At 55.4% G+C, this 17,875-nt stretch overlaps 1 protein-coding gene across 1 annotated transcript; it reads right to left on the bottom strand.

Annotated features, from left to right (window-relative positions):
• Positions 1-3,466: 3,466 nt before the first annotated feature.
• LOC106896475 (vasoactive intestinal polypeptide receptor 1-like) lies at positions 3,467-17,284 on the bottom strand. The gene is given in 13 exon segments (XM_014956494.1): positions 3,467-4,270; positions 4,476-4,517; positions 4,834-4,963; positions 5,205-5,296; positions 5,405-5,471; positions 5,827-5,887; positions 6,525-6,678; positions 7,261-7,393; positions 7,867-7,964; positions 8,424-8,533; positions 9,975-10,082; positions 13,491-13,614; positions 17,025-17,284. Coding segments are annotated over 13 exon segments (1,284 nt in total). The 5' UTR covers positions 17,097-17,284; the 3' UTR covers positions 3,467-4,177.
• Between the last annotated feature and the right edge of the window lie 591 nt (positions 17,285-17,875).

Below are 17,875 nucleotides of genomic sequence, written 5' to 3'. Positions count from 1 at the left end.
AGCAGGGGGATGCAGGCGGGGAAAGAAGCAAAGCTGAGCTGTGGCTGGTCTCTGTGCCATGCAGAGCAGGGGGGAAACAAGCTGTGCCGGCGAGCCGGGGCATGGGGAAGGGGCATTTTCGGGCAAGCGATGGGGACAACCAGGATGCTGTGATACCCTGGGCCCTGCTATGGTTTGAGCAATGCACAGTTTATTGTGGTTTTATACAATTATTCTCTCACCTTATGACCCCTCGCCGCTTGGGAAGGGGAATCCGGGAAAGGAAACACAAGGGTTGAAATATAAATAGATTTAATAGGGTAAGACTAAATAATTAACAATAATACCGAAGGACTGGTATTAATCCTGATACTAATATAAGATATACAAGGATTATACTCATCCCACTCTCAGCACCAAAGCACCAGCCTGTACCCACAGGCAAAGAGCATCCCCTCTGTGTGTGGAGGTTGGTGGCTTCAGCTGACCAGGAGGGCAGGGACAGGGACATCCTCCCGCTGTGGCTGTGGGGACTTTCCACTTGCTGCCTTGGTCACAGCAGGAAATTCAGGGGATGCTCAGCAGGTCCCACCAGCTGCCCCAAACCCAGCCTTGTCACCACTCTGAAGCCCGTGCAAGCTCCGCTGGTCTTTTTTCACTTTGCCTGTAGCCCAGAGCAAACCTGGGGTGAGGAACGTGCGGGTGGAAACCCCAGGATGGGGCTTCTGCCCTTTGGGAAGCCAGGGCCACCCCAGGGTGGGCACCGGGCAGGCATAAGGGCACAGTTCTACTCCAAAACCAGCTAAATTCTACCTGGAATGGGGGCTTGGGGTACGAGGGGGTACTCATATCACTAATTTGGGAGCAAAATTAATGTCCTTGGGGTGACAGGGTGGGATAAGGGTGATGCCTGGCACAGCCTGAGGGACACTGGGGTGTTGGAGGTGCCTTGGTTGGCATCTTCCCTTGAAGGGGCCCGTGCTGGGCGCATCCTGCCCCTCTCCCTGCTGTGGGGGGACCCGCTGCATCCATGGGGGCTCTGTGGAGCTGAGCTGTGGCTGGTCTCTGTGCCATGCAGAGCAGGGGGGAAACAAGCTGTGCCGGCGAGCCGGGGCATGGGGAAGGGGCATTTTCAGGGTGGAGACCCTGAGCCACAGGTCCTGGAGCAGGGATGAAGGAGCGGATGCCGGCACAGGAATGGGGGGCACCCAAGCAGGGTGGTCTGGCAGCCCCCAGAGGAGCAGGGGGATGCAGGCGGGGAAAGAAGCAACAGGCAAAAGCACAGCTCTCCCAGCCCTCAGCCTTATTCCCATCTCCGTGCCTGATTAACCCTCACCTGGCCAGGGCTGCAGAAGGGGGTCCTGTGGGGGGGAGCCCCAGCTCTTGCCCTGGGAGGCGTGTGGGGCTGGGTGCCCACTCCCCCGAAGCGAGGTGGTCCCTTACCTTACTCCTTGGGTGCTCTCAGTGCCCTGGGCAGAGTCATCGGGTGCTGGCAGCGGGAGCCAGGGGCCGGTAGCCCCCTCCTGGGGGATGTGCTGGGGTCCCTCCACGCCGTGTCCCGGGCGGGCGGTGTGTGCGGGGACACCGTGTAGCTCCAGGGATGACACCCTGGATCCGATGTCGGTGCCCGCGGGCGGTGTGATGGGGACGTAGTGACCCCTCGCCGCTTGGGAAGGGGAATCCGGGAAAGGAAACACAAGGGTTGAAATATAAATAGATTTAATAGGGTAAGACTAAATAATTAACAATAATACCGAAGGACTGGTATTAATCCTGATACTAATATAAGATATACAAGGATTATACTCATCCCACTGTGTCACAGGGGGCCGTGCACTCCTCGCAGGGACAGCCCATGGGGGACCCTGTGGCTCCGGGAGGAAGGGAAGGGCTCAGGGCTCCGGGGCAAGGAGTTCCCAGGATGGCAGCCATCAAGGGAGAGAGAGAGAACTCCTCAGCAAACTTTCTGATTTCTATTTAAAATGATGTTCATGGTATGAAATAACCCTGTTGGCAGCTCGGGTCAAGTGCCCGGGGCTCGTTCCTCCTTATCCCTGCACCTGGGGAGCTGGAAAACACCAAGACCTTGAAACCCGCCCCCCAGAGCTGGCTGTAAAGGAAATATTTTCACAAATTCAGACACTAGAGTCTTCTGAAAGCGCAGTTTTCCCCAGCATTAGAAGAGGCATTAGTCCTGTGTCACTGCATCCAGCACATCATGCTAGAGGGGAGGTTGGGAAGACCTGTCCCAGCTCTGCTTAGGCTCAGCCACCCCAAATATGCAGCTGTAGGACGTGGCCCACGCTAGAGGTGCAGCAAACCCTTTTGAAAACCTTTCCTGCAGACTGAAGGTGACACACAGTCCCCACAGGGGTGGCACAATTCCCCCCCTGCACCCCTGCCTTCCCAGGCTCTGCCATGCACTGTGGATGCCATGGGGTCGAAGCCCAGCAGGTCATCTGAGGGGCAGGTGTAGCACCCAGAAAGGCCCATTTGCAGCTGAAAATACACTCAAAACCCAGTGCTTTTCAAAGCTTTGTGGCAACTGTGATGTTCCCACCGAGCATATCCAGCCCTGGCTCAATCTGCTGCTGTCTGCCTCCCATCCCTGCCAAAACAGCATCTTCCTCGCTAATGATGGAGAGAGATATTTCTTCACCTGTGGACTCTTCACAGCTGCAGGCAGGCATTTATTTGACAGCTGTCATGCTCCTCTGGAGGTTTCCTGGCCAACAACGCAGGATGTTGTTGGCCCGGGGGGTTGTTTAAATGAAGCATCTTCCCATCTCACCTCAAATCAAGTCTGGGGCTCTGTTTCCCTCTCAACGCCTCTTTGTGAGATCGGTTGGGATCTCTGGAGATCCTGCAAAGTCTAGAAAGGAGCCAGCCAAGTGGGTTTTATTTAAGGAAGGACATGTGGCTACACGGAGAAATTACAGCCCAGGAATTGTGAGAAGCTCTGCTGAGATCAGGTGGCCGGGGTCTTGGGGACACGGGAGAGACCAGGAGGTTTGGGGAAAGGGCATTTGAGGCCTTTCTCACTCCTGAAGGCAGCGTTTGCCAAGGCAGGAGCTCAGCCCAGGGAGGGCGAAGGATGCTCATGGGGGCAAATGGGGCAGGCTGTGGTGTGGTGGTGGCAACGCCGACCTGGAGGGGACATGGTGACCCAGCACCTCTGGGGCAGCCCATGATACACCCATCTTCTGCTCTTCCTTGCCTTCCTCCTCCATCTCTGCTCCGTGGCCATGCCCAGAGCCTGGATGCTTCATCAGGCAGGGAAAAAGCAGATATTTCTACCCCAGGGGTTATTTCCAGGCATTACAGATATCGGTAGGGTTTCCACCCTCTAGCAAGCCTGGTACCAAGGGTCTGTAGCCTGAGTTTGTAGAGCAAACCAGACCTCTGAATAGCAATACTGGATTTCAGAACAAGATTTTATTGGCAAAAACCTCATTCCAGGACAACAAGTCCCCAGTGATGACAGGTGACCCCCACTGCTTGCAAACCATCCTGTCCCTCCGGTGCAAAGCCCCTGGGAGAGCTGCAGAGCATCTCTGAGATGGCATGGAAAGGGTGATGGACCGTCCTCCCTGGCACCAAGAGCAGCTTGAAGGAACAGGATTGGGAGAAAGGGGAATGTTTTGGATGTCAGAGGAGGATCCGTGGCATGAGACCATTGTGGGGGTCTCACCGAAGGAGCTGTGGACTCTTGTCTGTCTCTGTATTTGCTTCTCCCACTGCCAGAACAGCTCCTGGGGGTTGTGTCTGGGCATCTTTCCATAAGGGAAACAATTTTGTAAACCAAGGAAGGTGGGGAAAACAACCAGCAGTAAATCCCTTCAGTTTGCATTCCAGTGCCAAATGGAAAATGCCAGATGTCCTTTATGAAATGGATTTGTGTTTCCTGCCCAGTCCTGGGGCAGAAGAGGTGGAGGAGCTCTCTTCCCTTTGCCTAAAACACTGACCAACACTGACCAGAGAGCTTTTGGGAGGGCGAGACACCGTCACAGGGATCCAAGAGATCCACTAGCACCTGAGTAGGCAGAGCCTTTCCCAACAGCCATTCACAACCACCCTCTGGGGATGCCAGACCCAGAACCTACAAAATCCTTTTCATTGTGTTTCTGGGACCGTAGCCGTGGAGCTGGACCACCACCATCATCCTCGGGGAGGTACTTCCCCCCAGACGCCATCCTCGTCACGCTGTGAAGTCTTGGGTGGCCAGGTTGAAGACGTTGCTCTCCATGGATGACTGCCACTTGCCCCAGTTCCTCTTGATCTCAGCCTGAACCTGAAGCGACACCATGGATGGGTGCTGGTACCCAGGGGCACCTGCAAGCACCCGATGGAGGGGCAGGAGCTGCACCCAGGGCTCGACAAAGGATTTGGGGTGCCAGAGGGTGAGGACCCCCATGGTTGTGCTCATTGGAGTGCATCCTTGGGGGTGTCTGTGTGGCTGTGGTGCCTGGGAGGTGGGTGTTGGGGGGGACACGCACCTCTCCATTCAGGAAGCAGTAGAGCAGAGCCACCAGGAACCCCTGGGAAGGACAGAAAGAGCAAATGTCACTCAAGGAAAGGGATTGGACACCTCTGTGTTTATCTGCTGCCTGCATGTAGCATCATCCCACACCTCTTACCCTGTCCCACAGGCAGAAGGTGTACGGGGTCAGTGCAAGTTCACAACCCACAACCCTTGTGCTTTGTCCCTGGTGTTTGAAGGGCATCTGGGACATCGTCCCCTCCCAAAAGAGTGCAAAGCCCCTTTAGTGTGTCCCAGGGTCCCCTGGTGTGATCTTGGGATGGGACAGGACGGGTACATGGGGATTTTGCCTCCCCATCTCTCCCATTCCGTACCTGGTAGGAGCCAAGGACCAGCTCGAAGTAGAGCCGGGCGTCCACACCGATGTGCTCGGGGAAGAGCGCGAACACCACGTAGTGCACCCCAAAGAGAGGGATAAGGAACAGCGTGGACTTTGTCAGCCTCCTGTGGAGAGTGGTGGCATGAGAAGGGTGCCTGGGTGCTGCTGATGGTCCTGCACCCCTGTGAGACAAGCCTTTCCCAAGAGCTTGGTCTTAACCCAAAACGGGTTTTCCATGAAAGGCAGATCTTGGAGGCTCCAAGGATGGTCCTCCTCTGTCCTCCTCCAGGGAAGGGTCCCTGCTGCCCTGGGTCCACCCAGAAACCGGGGTGAGGGGACCCCCGTCTTGCCCGAGCTAGCCCTTACATGTACTGCTGCTTGTAGTTTTTGCTGATGTCCGGGGACCGGATCTTCTGCGCTAACATCCTGGTGACATTGAGGAAGATGAGGAAGTTCACCTGCCATGGGAATCCATGTCTCAGGCTCTGCACAGACCCCTGGTTGGGTCCCCCTGTCCCTATGGGACCCCCAGTTCTAGGGTTGGGATGCCCAGGGGACCTACTCACAAATATGGCCAGGAGGATGGGAGCCTTGATCACCCACCAGTACAGACTGGTGTAGTCATCCCAGCACCTGTGGGAGGAGAATGGCTCTGCCACCCACTTACAACCCTTTTAGCCCAGGTCTCAACCCACTTTCCCCCCCCTCCCCTTCCAGCCCCCTGCCCCATTTGCACAACACCTCTTGCAATAGGCAGCGTGGGCCCCACCAGAAAATAGAAATATCTTTAAAATAAAGTGTTGCCCCAGTACACCTCTTGCAATAGGCAGTGTGGGCCCCACCAGAAAATAGAAATAGCTTTAAAATAAAGTGCTGCCCCACTTCTCCCCTCCTGAGCCTCCCATGCAAGAGGTTCATCCCCCACAACTTGCATGGGGGATGTATGGCCAAGCTGGCCTGGAGAAAGAAGAGTGGTGGCTGATCTTACCCATGGTTGTCGTACTGCAGCCTGGTGACCACCCAGACGCAGACTGTCAGCATGGGGACGCCTGCAAGGACAGGACCCAGGCAGGGATGTGGAGTCACCCTGGGCCTCTGGGGAGCCCCTGTACCTCCCCTCCATCCCTTATCCCCCAAAACATGTGTCTAGGTGAGGTATGAGGCTCTGGAGGTTGCAGGAAGGTGGCAGCCTTTCCCCTTTTTCCAGGTTTCAAAAGCAGATGGTGCCCACTGATGGTGATGTTTTGTGTCACCTCCTGGCCACCCACCTGCCATTCTCTGTGCTCTGACATCTAACCTGGGTGCCCGGGATGGGTGTTTCCAGCCCTGGATGGATGTGGGAAGAAGGAAGAACCTGTCTCTGTCCCATCCTGACCACATTCAGGATGGGTGGGCAGCAGGTGCTGCTGCAAAGTCTCTTTGGTTGGCATTAGCAGGAGTTTTTGAGTGATTTTGCACACATGCCACGAGGGCAAGGACCATGCTGACTGAGCAAGCATGAGGCTATACAGAGAGATGCTGGGGTGGGGGGCCATGCTGTGAGCATCCATGGGGACCATCGTGCCTGTGGACCCCTGGCCAGGTGGGCCTCAGAGCAGGCAATCCCACAAAGTGGTGCCTACCCTGGTCTGTGTCAGTGGGACCTCACTGGAGGGGGGTGGGTGTGCTGGGGGACCCCGCACTCACCCCAGCCGATGAGGATGTACCACCAGATGTACCTCTTGTCGGAGGTGAAGGTGAGCAGCAGCAGGGTCTGCAGGTACATGCCCTCCACCAGCAGCCAGTAGAAGTTGGCCAGGACGGAGTACTGGAAGAAGGCGATGGCTGCTTTGCAGTTCACCTGTGAGGATGAGGAGGAGTCATGATCAGCTCAGGAGTGTGGGCTGATGTCAGACCATGTCCTGGGGGCACAGGGGATGGGCAGCCTCTCTGTCCATCTGGTCAAGGAGACCTGTGGTGGCCTTTCGGTGCAGCCCCAGGGATTTTCTGCTCTGCCTGTGCAGCATGGGCAGAAGACCACGGCCTGTTATCGTAGGACCTTTAGAAACCTGTGTCTGTGGTGTCCACAGCACTGTATGTGAGCTGCACACAGGGGTTTCTGCTTCTGTTGACACCCCCAGATCTGCACAGCCAGAGGTGCCAGTTCAGTTTGCATGTACATGGGGCTGTGCTGAGCTTTAGCCCTGCTGGGAGATCCTCTGAGACCAGGGAGAGCTTTGAGGGTAGAACATGTTCGCTGCAGCCAGGGCTCAAGCAGAGATGCTGTTGTGAACCTCCTGAAGTCCACCCAAGCCAACCTTTCCTCCACAGGTTCACAACTTCTTTGTCTCTCCTCTTTTCAGTCCTAACTCCACTAGAAACCCACCCTGACCCCTCCAGATCAGCTCCTGCACCATGTCTGGGTTGGGACTCGGTGTCTTACCGTTGACATCGTGCAGTGGTCAACAGACTCGTCCGAGAAGAGGACGGCGTCCTTGATGAACACGGCAGCCCCACGCAGTATGAAGGAGGTGAAGAAGTGGATGTGGATGGAGTTCCTGGTGCAATGAAGCTTCCTATGGGAGGCAGAGATGGGCTGTGCCCAGGGAGGAGCAGGGAGAGCAGATGGGCCACTTCCCTGGCTGGACCCCAGCCCAGGGGACCATAACTTGGTGGTGGTCCAGCACAAAGCCCTGGAGAAGGTTTTCCTGCTCTGAAATCATGAAGGACAAGGTTGTGTTGTGCTCAGAGCTGCTGCCTGGAGACGAGGTGTGCTGGGGCACATCCTCCAGCCACCTCCGGAGAGCATCCTTCCGCAGCACAGCAAGGTCTGCAAAAACAAAGCTGGAAGGGGCAACCTGAGGGTTTAAAGTCTTTGTCTCAGCAGGAAAGGACAACGTTGCTGTTTGTCTCATGCCTCCCTGGTTATCTGTGTTGGCAGGGATGGACCCTGACTGCTCAGTGAGGGGAGAGACTGAGAGCATCCAATGATGCTCATGATTTACACCACTTTCCTCCAACCCACAGGGCAGCCATCGCTGAGCCCTACCTGAAGCAGGAGAAGATGCCGATGGCCAGGAACAGGGCTGCCAGGGACGTGGAGTAGCCACAGGTGTAAAGAATCTTCATGGTGACAAAATAGCCTTTCTAGAAGGGAAAGCACCAGTGGAGTGAGGCAGCATGGGCTGGGAGGGGGTGGTCTGCGACGGGCAGGGTGATGGTCCAGCCCTTGCACCCAGCCAAGCTCAGATCCCTCCAGGCAGCCCAGCAAGAAGGATGAAGCCAAGGATACATCTTCATCTTCATGTTTCATTGCCCAACGTGGGGTAGGGTGATGCAAGGGAGGATGCCCCATGGCCCTGGGGAACCCACTTGCCTTGGCCTCGGTGTCATTGTTGCTGCCAGTGTTCTCCAGCTCACAGGCATTGTAGTAGGGAGGGCTGGGGAAGCTCCATCCCGACTCGGTGCAGTTCCTCCAGATCAGCGCTACGGCGACAAGAAGGGACATCAGGAGAGCCACTCATCTTCATGTTTCATTGCCCAACGTGGGGTTGGGGTAGGGTGATGCAAGGGAGGATGCCCCATGGCCCTGGGGAACCCACTTGCCTTGGCCTCAGTGTCATTGTTGCTGCCAGTGGTCTCCAGCTCGCAGGCATTGTAGTAGGGAGGGCTGGGGAAGCTCCATCCCGACTCGGTGCAGTTCCTCCAGATCAGTGCTATGGCAACAAGAAGGGACATCAGGAGAGCCATGGACATCACCTCGGCATCCTCACCCCCAAAATGTCTGGGGATGACACCCTGCTCTCAGGGAGGGAGCCCAGATCCCAGCACCAGCATCCCGGCTGTGACAGCAGCCTGGTACCCCATCCCTCCCACCCGGATCACATCTCTGCCCTCCCGTGCCGTGCCTGGAGGTGCCAGGGCATTGAAGGGACATCAGGAGAGCCATGGACATCACCTCGGCATCCTCACCCCCAAAATGTCTGGGGATGACACCCTGCTCTCAGGGAGGGAGCCCAGATCCCAGCACCAGCATCCCGGCTGTGACAGCAGCCTGGTACCCGAGTGCTGCCCCATCCCTCCCACCCGGATCACATCTCTGCCCTCCAGTGCTGTGCCTGTAGGTGCCAGGGCATTTTAGGGCAGGATGTGAAAGCAAGCATGAACCCTCACGGTGGGAGGGAATTAAGGCTAAAAGGAGGCTTTTTCATCCTGCGAGGGCTTCATCAAGCCTCTCCTGAGCTGTTTCTGCCCTAAAGCAAGTATTTACCAACCCTCCATTGCCTTTGCCCAGCTGAGGAAGGGCTCGGATGCCATGGGAGCTGGTTGGGGGCTCTCCTTCACAGTCCACTGCCCCCGAGATGGATGGAGGCAGCAGCTCCCCCGGCAGCACCCGCCCTGGTAGAGTGCCCGGAGGCTTTTTCATCCTGCGAGGGCTTCATCAAGCCTCTCCTGAGCTGGCCGTGCCTGGAGGTGCCAGGGCATTTTAGGGCAGGATGTGAAAGCAAGCATGAATCCTTACAGTGGGAGGGAATTAAGGCTAAAAGGGGGCTTTTTCATCCTGCGAGGGCTTCATCAAGCCTCTCCTGAGCTGTTTCTGCCCTAAAGCAAGTATTTACCAACCCTCCATTGCCTTTGCCCAGCTGAGGAAGGGCTCGGATGCCATGGGAGCTGGTTGGGGGCTCTCCTTCACAGTCCACTGCCCCCGAGATGGATGGAGGCAGCAGCTCCCCCGGCAGCACCCGCCCTGGTAGAGTGCCCGGCCTTGAAATAATCATGATCTTACACTGCGTTTTTCATCTGTGTGCCTTGGAGTGGTACCAAGCATGTCAAGAGCATTAGGCTGGTGTGTGGATGGAGAAAGGAGGGCACCGAACAGCTCAGGGGCTCTCCTGGTTGGAGGATGAGGTTCCCAAGCGCTCTACCCACAGGGGATGCTTGGTGCTGGGTGATGAAATGGTTTTGGGACTCCCCTGGTGTGACAGAACCCTGCTTTTGCCCACCCCCTGCTTGGATTGCAATATATGCCAATCTTGTGGAGGGGGCAGGAGCTGTGGGACCAAGGGGGAAGGTCTGGGGTGGGAGAAGGACCCCAGGGAGGCAGGGGTGGGTGCAGCTCAGCCCTCGGTCCTGGGGGATGGATTCAGAGCACCGCACCTTTGGACTTCTTGAAGACGTGGAGGATGTCAGGGCAGGAGACAGCTCGGGACTGTCCGACGGGCAGGGCCGATCAGCAGCTCACTCCATCCCACTCGGTCGGGCAGCCTGGGGAGGGAGGGGACCGTTGGTGCCGCTGGGAAGGGACGTGCTGGGGACACACACACACACACACGCAGAGACACAGCCCCCCGGTGCCTGGGCACGTCTGCGGGGGTGTAACAGGAGAGCAGAGAGCATCCAGCCGTCACCCGATCTACGGGACCATGCCGTACCCCCTCAGGAATTAGGAGCATCCCAGCTCCAGTTCTGGGAACGACCTCCCCCGGCGCTGACATCTCCTTTTAGCCCCACGGCGAGGTGGGACCTGGTATTTCTTGGGGCTACGTCAGAGCTGGAGCTGCTGTGGGGAGACCCCGGGAGATGAGGGTGTGGGAAGGGCTGGGACTTTCCTGGTGGCATCTCAAATAATGCAGTTTTATGCTGGATTTCTGCCCCCAACAGCCGTGGGGCGTCTCTCCAGCCCGGAGGAGGAGGACAGGAGAAAGCACCGCAGGACTTGCTGGAGAGCAATTAACTTAAACATGTTTTGCTTCTCTGTCTAGCACTAAGTTCTTCTGTAAATGACTCTCCAATTGCCTTGGAAACAAGCACGGCCAAGCAGATGCGGGGCCTTGAAGAATTAGTGCTGCAGCACAAGGGGATGAGACACAGACATCACACTTCCAGGACAGCTCTCCTCCTCGCACATGTACATTATTAACCTTGTGGATATACATTATTAACCTGCAGCCACGTCTATTCCCTGCCAGGGAATGTGGACTCAGACAAGTCTAATTGGTTTTCTCTGATTTTCGGCAAAGCCGTCTGTAGGTATCTGGCCAGGCTTGGAGGGATTTGCAGGGCTGTCATTACAACGTCAAGGTACGTCTTAATTTCTGCTCTGGAGGACAGGGGAACTGAGGAGAGCTGCTGGGGCTGGTGCTGAGAGCGGTTGCTTCATTTCTTGGGGTCTGAGTAAAATCTCTGTACGGCAGAGCCATCCCTCTCTATAAATGCATCTCTCGTCGTATGAACAAGCTCTTCCAGCACGGTGAGTGCTGTGGGACCACCTGGTTGGGAGCCAGAGGACCCATGGCACAGGGATTGAGCTGGGATTCACCCAGCTCTGTAGTGCCTTCCCGGGGAATAAAGTCACCCCTCCATTCGGATGGGGAGAAAAGGTTGAAATCCCCCTTCCTGCTCTGTTTCTCTCTCCTGGGCTGGTGTGGTATCTAAAAAAACCCCGTTTCTTAGTGGCATGCAAAATGAGGACAACTCTCCCATGGAGAAGAGCTGATGGAGGCAACATCTGGGGGGAATAGAGTGAAAAAACATGAGCAAAGGACCTGGCACTAAAATGAGGACAACTCTCCCATGGAGAAGAGGTGATGGAGGCAACATCTGGGGGGAACAGAGTGAAAAAAAACATGAGCAAAGGACCTGGCACCGTGTCTCATTGCCCACCTTGCAGGCAGGAGCTGTGCCCTCAGTGTCCCTGCGTTGTTGGTCCCCAGCGGCCACCATGTCCTCTCACTGTCCCTTGTCCCCGGGTTCCCAGCCAGCCTGGCCTGGCAGCCCAAGGTGTTTGGTTTGGACTGACCCAAAGCACCCTCCTTTATTTCAGTTTTTCCCAGCGAAGGGCTGAAACACACCCGAGATCAACATTATCCCTGTGGTGGTCTCCTTCACGTGGCCGAAAAGACCATTTTTTTCCCTTCAAAATGCAGTTTGATGGGAAGTTCCTGCTCAGGATTTCTACTGGTCAACTATACACAGACCTGCTCGGGCCACCTCCCTATTTCTCACTGCTCTGACTGGTACCTGGAGACCTCCAAAAGTGATCTCTTCAGCCTCCCCAGCGGGTTACTTCTCCCTGACTATTTCAGAGCAGAAAATGCTGCGAGGAGAGGAGCAGATTTTGAAGAGAAAGCATCACAAACGGAGTCTCTGACCAGTTTTAGGGCCCCACGGCGGGTTCCCCAACAGGATGCTGAGGTCTGAGATCCCTGTCCTGCTTCTTCACGCTAATTTGCCACCGTGTCCGGGGCACCTGAGCCATCCCCTCCATTGTCACTTGGAGCCACACGCTCTGCGGGACCCTTCCCTACACTGGCACAAAGAAACAAGGGGGAAGGGATAAATTCAGTTCAGGTGGGCAGCGGAGGCGGCAGGCAAGCAGGAAACCTGGGATTAAATACTGATTTTAATTATGCATTCATGCTTCTTGCTCATTTTCCTACAGTGAGACTCCTTCCCCCTGGCTGGCACGATCTGGGCTGCAAAATGGGCTTTTTCCAATCAACTTGGCTTTTCTCCGCTAAGCTGGATGATACGTTACATCTCTGCACAGTTACTTAAGCAATTATGCACCTTAACATGCATTTATTGAGATGTTTCATTTTTACATTTGTATTAGATGAAATCCATTGAATGACGCATTTCTTATTCACTGGGTGATAATTTCTACCCAGAATTTGAGCCAAGCTGCTTCTGGATGGAAATTGAAATGTAATTAAAAAAAAAAAAAAAGTACGAAAACAGCACTTTAAAACTGTTTTTCAATTAGTTGATTGGTTTAAAAGTCCCAGATATGTAAAAATTAAGTTGCTCAAAACATGTTTAGCATTAAAAGTAACTGAATTAGGAAGGTATGAAGTGGTGACACGTGCCGTGATGGTGATGGCCAAGAGTCTGCATTGCCCTGCCTGGCCCCGGAGCATCCATGCAGGGGGGACAGGAGTGGGGCAGGAGGCTTTTTTTGGGGCACAGACCTCACCATTGTTCCATTGCCATATGCCTTAAATCTGGGGGGACTCAGCCCTTGTGGTTATTTGTATCCCTCAGCCCCCCTGTGCTCCCTGGGTGAAATCTCAGCTCCCCTCTCTCCTTGCAGCAGCAATTTCGGGGCTCTCCAGGGATGTTTTGAATTGTCCAGGTTGGAAGGGACCTTTCAGATCATCGAGTCCAACCATCAACCCAACACTCCCCAAACCACCACTAACCCATGTCCCTCAGCACCACATCTACACGTTTTTTAAATCCCTCCAGGGATGGTGACCCCACAACTACCCTGGGCAGCCTGTCTCAGTGTTTGATAACCCTTCCTGTGAAGGAATTTTTCCTAATTTCCATCCTAAACCTCCCCTGGTGTAACTTGAGGCCGCTCCCTCTTGTCCTCAGCCTTCACCTCAGTGCTGCTCTCCATTTTCCTGAAAATAACTGCTCTTCTAACCCTTTCTGCGAAGCAATTTTTCCTAATTTCCATCCTAAACCTCCCCTGGTGTAACTTGAGGCCGTTCCCTCTTGTCCTCAGCCTTCACCTCAGTGTTGCTCTCCATTTTCCTGAAAATACCTGCTCTTCTGCACCCCCCCCCTTCCATGGATCATCCTCCAAAGACCCCCCTTAGCAGATCCCCCCCTCCTCCCGAGGAAGATGAGCCCTGTACACGGCGGGCAGCTTGAGCTCACACTCACCTCGTTGCCCGGGGGGTCCCGGGGGGGCTGACGTTTCCCTTTCACTCCTGATAATCTCCAGACATTCAGCTTCTTGCTCTTGGAAATAGAGGACGACGGAGCAGTCGGGATGTGTCGCTCTCACCTTGGGAGGGAGGAAAGGGCAGACAGTGGGATGCCGGGCATTAAAAGACCCGAGCAGGCGGGGTACCAGCCAATATTCACTATTTCTGTTGCAGCCAGCCCCAGGAGAGCCTTATCTACGTAACAGTGCTTTTGGACCCTGACATTTCCTTAGCTTTCTACTGTTTGCCTTGTAAACACCATAAAGAACCACCGCAATTATTTCTAATTCCCTCTGAAAGCGTGTGATGCTTGAGGGCACCGCTCCGCCAAGACGCAAGCTCCAACGCAGAGGAGCTGAGCTTGAAGAGACGGAGGGGCCGACCCCATCAGCAGGGCAGAGGCGAGCACGTTCGAAGCCTGAGCAAGGAAACCATGTAATTAGAGGTTTGAAAAATACCACCCACCTATTTGGGCACGTCTAACCCATCCCTTGCCAGCTGGGTTTTGCTCACATGGGCTTTGCTCACGTTCAGGGCGGTGGATTTTAATCAGAGGCATCGGTAATGGCTGTTGGAGTTCCTTTTCTCCTTTTCCCCATCTCTTTGGGGAGATACTGCAAAAGGGGCACGCTGACCCCCTTAAAGCTCTTGGTTTTTTGAGCAGAAGTGCTGAAACACCAAAGAGTTCACCCCGACCCCACAGCTCCCAAAATTGCAAGGCGTGTGGTGGCTCGGCTCCCTGGGAGAGAATCTATCCAGGAATTCCCACTTTTGGGGTTTGCCCCTTCAGCTTCCTGCTGACAAGACGGGAGACTGAAGCTGAATTTTGCATGCCCGTTCCCAAGCATCCATGCCCATTCCCATCCACCCATCCCCATGGAGGGATGCAGTCGGGGCTGCAGCATCCAGAGATGGGGACTGCCTGGGGCAGGGCTTTTGGGCCAAGGAGATGGGATTGGGTTGCTGATGGCTTCAGGTGTGAGGCCAGAGATACAAAAGCTGGAGAAAGAGAGGGATGAGGGTGGGCAAGTGGACCCAAGGATTGGAGGAAAATCTGGGAGGTTAAAGCATCATTTGGCTGAGTCCCGTCCTTCCCCTGCCCTGTCCCGGCCATCGTGCAGCCTCGAGAGAATCTATCCAGGAATTCCCACTTTTGGGGTTTGCCCCTTCAGCTTCCTGCTGACAAGACGGGAGACTGAAGCTGAATTTTGCATGCCCGTTCCCAAGCATCCATGCCCATTCCCATCCACCCATCCCCATGGAGGGATGCAGTCGGGGCTGCAGCATCCAGAGGTGGGGACTGCCTGGGGCAGGGCTTTTGGGCCAAGGAGATGGGATTGGGTTGCTGATGGCTTCAGGTGTGAGGCCAGAGATACAAAAGCTGGAGAAAGAGAGGGATGAGGGTGGGCAAGTGGACCCAAGGATTGGAGGAAAATCTGGGAGGTTAAAGCATCACTTGGCTGAGTCCCGTCCTTCCCCTGCCCTGTCCTGGACATCGTGCCCCATCCCCTGGGGCTCCTTCACCTCCCCAAGGAGATTTGGTTTCCTTTTCCTGCTGAGCACAAGATTTACAAGGAAATTCCAGATCTGCAAAATACATTTTGGTGATGGCTGCTGAGCACAGCACTGAGAAAGCACATTGCAGTGAGGAAGGATCTGGACTGGCCAGAGGTGCCGCAGCCCCTTTTAGCTACTAAGCTGCTGGTTTTTATTATTTATGGCAACGCAGCATGACTACTGGAGCAGCGGAGCAGGTAATGTGCAGTGCTCCCTTTGGAGCTTGCTTCAGGACAGGCAGCTCCTTGCTGTGCCTCAGTTTCCCCATCTGGGAAGGGGTCTGATGCCATCACTCTCCTTGTAAAGCCCTCAAAGCTTCTGGCACTGTCCTGATCCTGCTTGTGTTCCCTGCTCTTTCCCCTTTCTCCCTCCCTCCCTTGTAAAGTCCTCAAAGCCTCTGGCACTGTCCTGATCCTGCTTGTGTTCCCTGCCCTTTCCCCTTTCTCCCTCCCTCCCTTCCTTCCTTCCTTTCTTCCTTTCTTTCTTCCTTTCTTTCTTCCTTTCTTTCTTCCTTTCTTTCTTCCTTCCTTCCTTTCTTTCTTTCTTCCTTTCTTTCTTTCTTTCTTCCTTTCTTTCTTTCTTTCTTTCTTTCTTTCTTTCTTTCTTTCTTTCTTTCTTTCTTTCTTTCTTTCTTTCTTTCTTTCTTTCTTTCTTTCTTTCTTTCTTTCTTTCTTTCTTTCTTTCTTTCTTTCTTTCTTTCTTTCTTTCTTTCTTTCTTTCTTTCTTTCTTTCTTTCTTTCTTTCTTTCTTTCTTTCTTTCTTTCTTTCTTTCTTTCTTTCTTTCTTTTCAAATGGGTAGTTTTTCTTCAGATTAGTCCAATGGTTAGATACTTTCTTTCCTTTCTTTCCTTTCTTTCCTTTCTTCCTTCTTTCTTTCTCCTTCCTTCCTTCCTTCCTTCCTTCCTTCCTTCCTTCCTTCCTCCCTTTCTTCCTCCCTTTCTTTCTTTTGTTCTCTCTTCTTCCTTTTTTCTTTTTTCTCTCCCTTCCCTTCCCTTCCCTCCTTCCTTTTTCTCCCTTTCCCTTTCTTTTCATTTTCTTTTCCTTTCCATCATTCAGACCCCCCATGTCAGCTAAGGAGCTTGAGGAGCCAGCCAGCGCCGGGAGCAATCCCAAAGGCTTCGTGGAGGAACACCAAGCCAAAAACCTCTCTTGTCAGAGCCCTCCACCCCCCGGCATTTGCCGCCGAAGCAATTTGACAAGTTGGGGCTGGCTTTGCCTCACAGCTGTCAAACTCACCGTGCATTGCTCCGGCAGCACGACCCCCCCGTGTCCCCCCTGTTTCAGCGGGCACCCAGTGCCCATGGGGCCACCCAGAGATGGGGAGCACTCAACGTGTGGTCCTTGCCCCCTGCATCCTGCACCCATCCCAACCTTCTCCCCTGCAGATGCTCCCCCAGGCCCTTGGGGTTTGGGGGCTCCTTCAAGACACTGAAGATGATGTGAGTGAAGCCCCCCCCTTCTCCAGGACCCATGTCAGGATGGAGGGGACCGTCCCCATGGCAGGGCAGAGAGGGGTCACCCTCCCTGGAGTATCCCCTGGAGCTGAACCCCAATGGAGCTTTGCTGGCTGCCCCTCCCAGACCCCGAGTCCTGTCCCAGCCTGGGGGGGGCACAGTGGGGTCCCAGCATCACCCACCTCCCTCCCTGCACCATATCCTCCCCAGAAGCTGCTGTGAAAGCACCCGGGTGGGAGCAGAAGTGCCAGCAGCACTCAGGGCTGTAGCTTGGTGTCACCCATGGGTCAAGCAGCTGGAGGGATGGGGACAGTGATGGGGACGTGCTGGGGGGAGACCTCACCCCTGACCAGGACCACAGCCATGCTGCTCCCCAGGGCTGGCTGGACCCCAAAGTGGCTGTCACAGGCAAGGGACCACCACGCATGCTGCCCACCCTCTCCCCCCTCCACGGTCCCCTCCTCCCTGGGGACACTTACCTGGAGCATGGGGAGCATGAGCAGCAGGACCAGCAGCGTGCAGGCACCGGGGGGCTGCCACGGGCCCCCCATGGCTGGAGCCAACCCTGTGCTGCCTTGTCCACGGGTGTCCTGGGTCAGTCCCCGAGGGGCTGGGGACAGCCTGGCTCCTCCTGCGTGGTCCTCTGGGTGGGGGGCCACATCAACACCCCGGCTCCCAGGGGTGACCCTGCTCCACCGAACCCCACTTCTGCTGCTCCTTCCCAGCCCTGTCCTGCTCCCAGCTCCCTCCGGGACCTTTTCCCGTGGAGGATGCTCAGTCCCTCTCAGGTGGTCCTGACCCACTCCTTGTGCCCACCCAGCTCTGACTGTCCCCCCCCTGCCTTGCCCAAGACCGACGGGCTCCGTCTCTCTGCCAGAATGAATGTCACAGCTCCTGGATCTGGTAATATGTGAGGCTCCACCCTCCGCTCCCCCTCCCCATGCAGAGGGCTGGATTCGAGGAGCAGCACGGGGGGGACACCCCAGCCTGGCACTGCCCACCCTGGCCACCACCGGGCTGCCAGCACCCCCTTATCTGCTCCTGTCAGGGACATGGGGACCCCCGGCTGGGCCCAGGGGGATGCACAGGGGGAGCTCGGAGCCCTCTCGCCTCCTCCTTGGATGCTGCTGAGCTGGAAAAACCACTGGGTAAAGGCTGTGGGAAGTGGGGGTGCAGCCAGGATGGGGTGCAGGGGACATGCCATGGGTCACCATGCTCTCTGGCTGGCTCCACGTGGGACATGGGGCTAGAGGAAGGTAGAGACCTCAAAGGAGATGTCAGGATGCTGGGACTGTGCATGTACACAGAATCACAGAAGAATTACAGAATC

The sequence above is a fragment of the Calidris pugnax genome, unplaced genomic scaffold (assembly GCF_001431845.1).
Source record: "Calidris pugnax isolate Ruff unplaced genomic scaffold, ASM143184v1 scaffold167, whole genome shotgun sequence".
Lineage (NCBI taxonomy): Eukaryota > Metazoa > Chordata > Aves > Charadriiformes > Scolopacidae > Calidris > Calidris pugnax.
The sequence above is the reverse complement of the archived record's forward strand: the minus strand, read 5'-3'. Positions and strand labels throughout refer to the sequence as shown.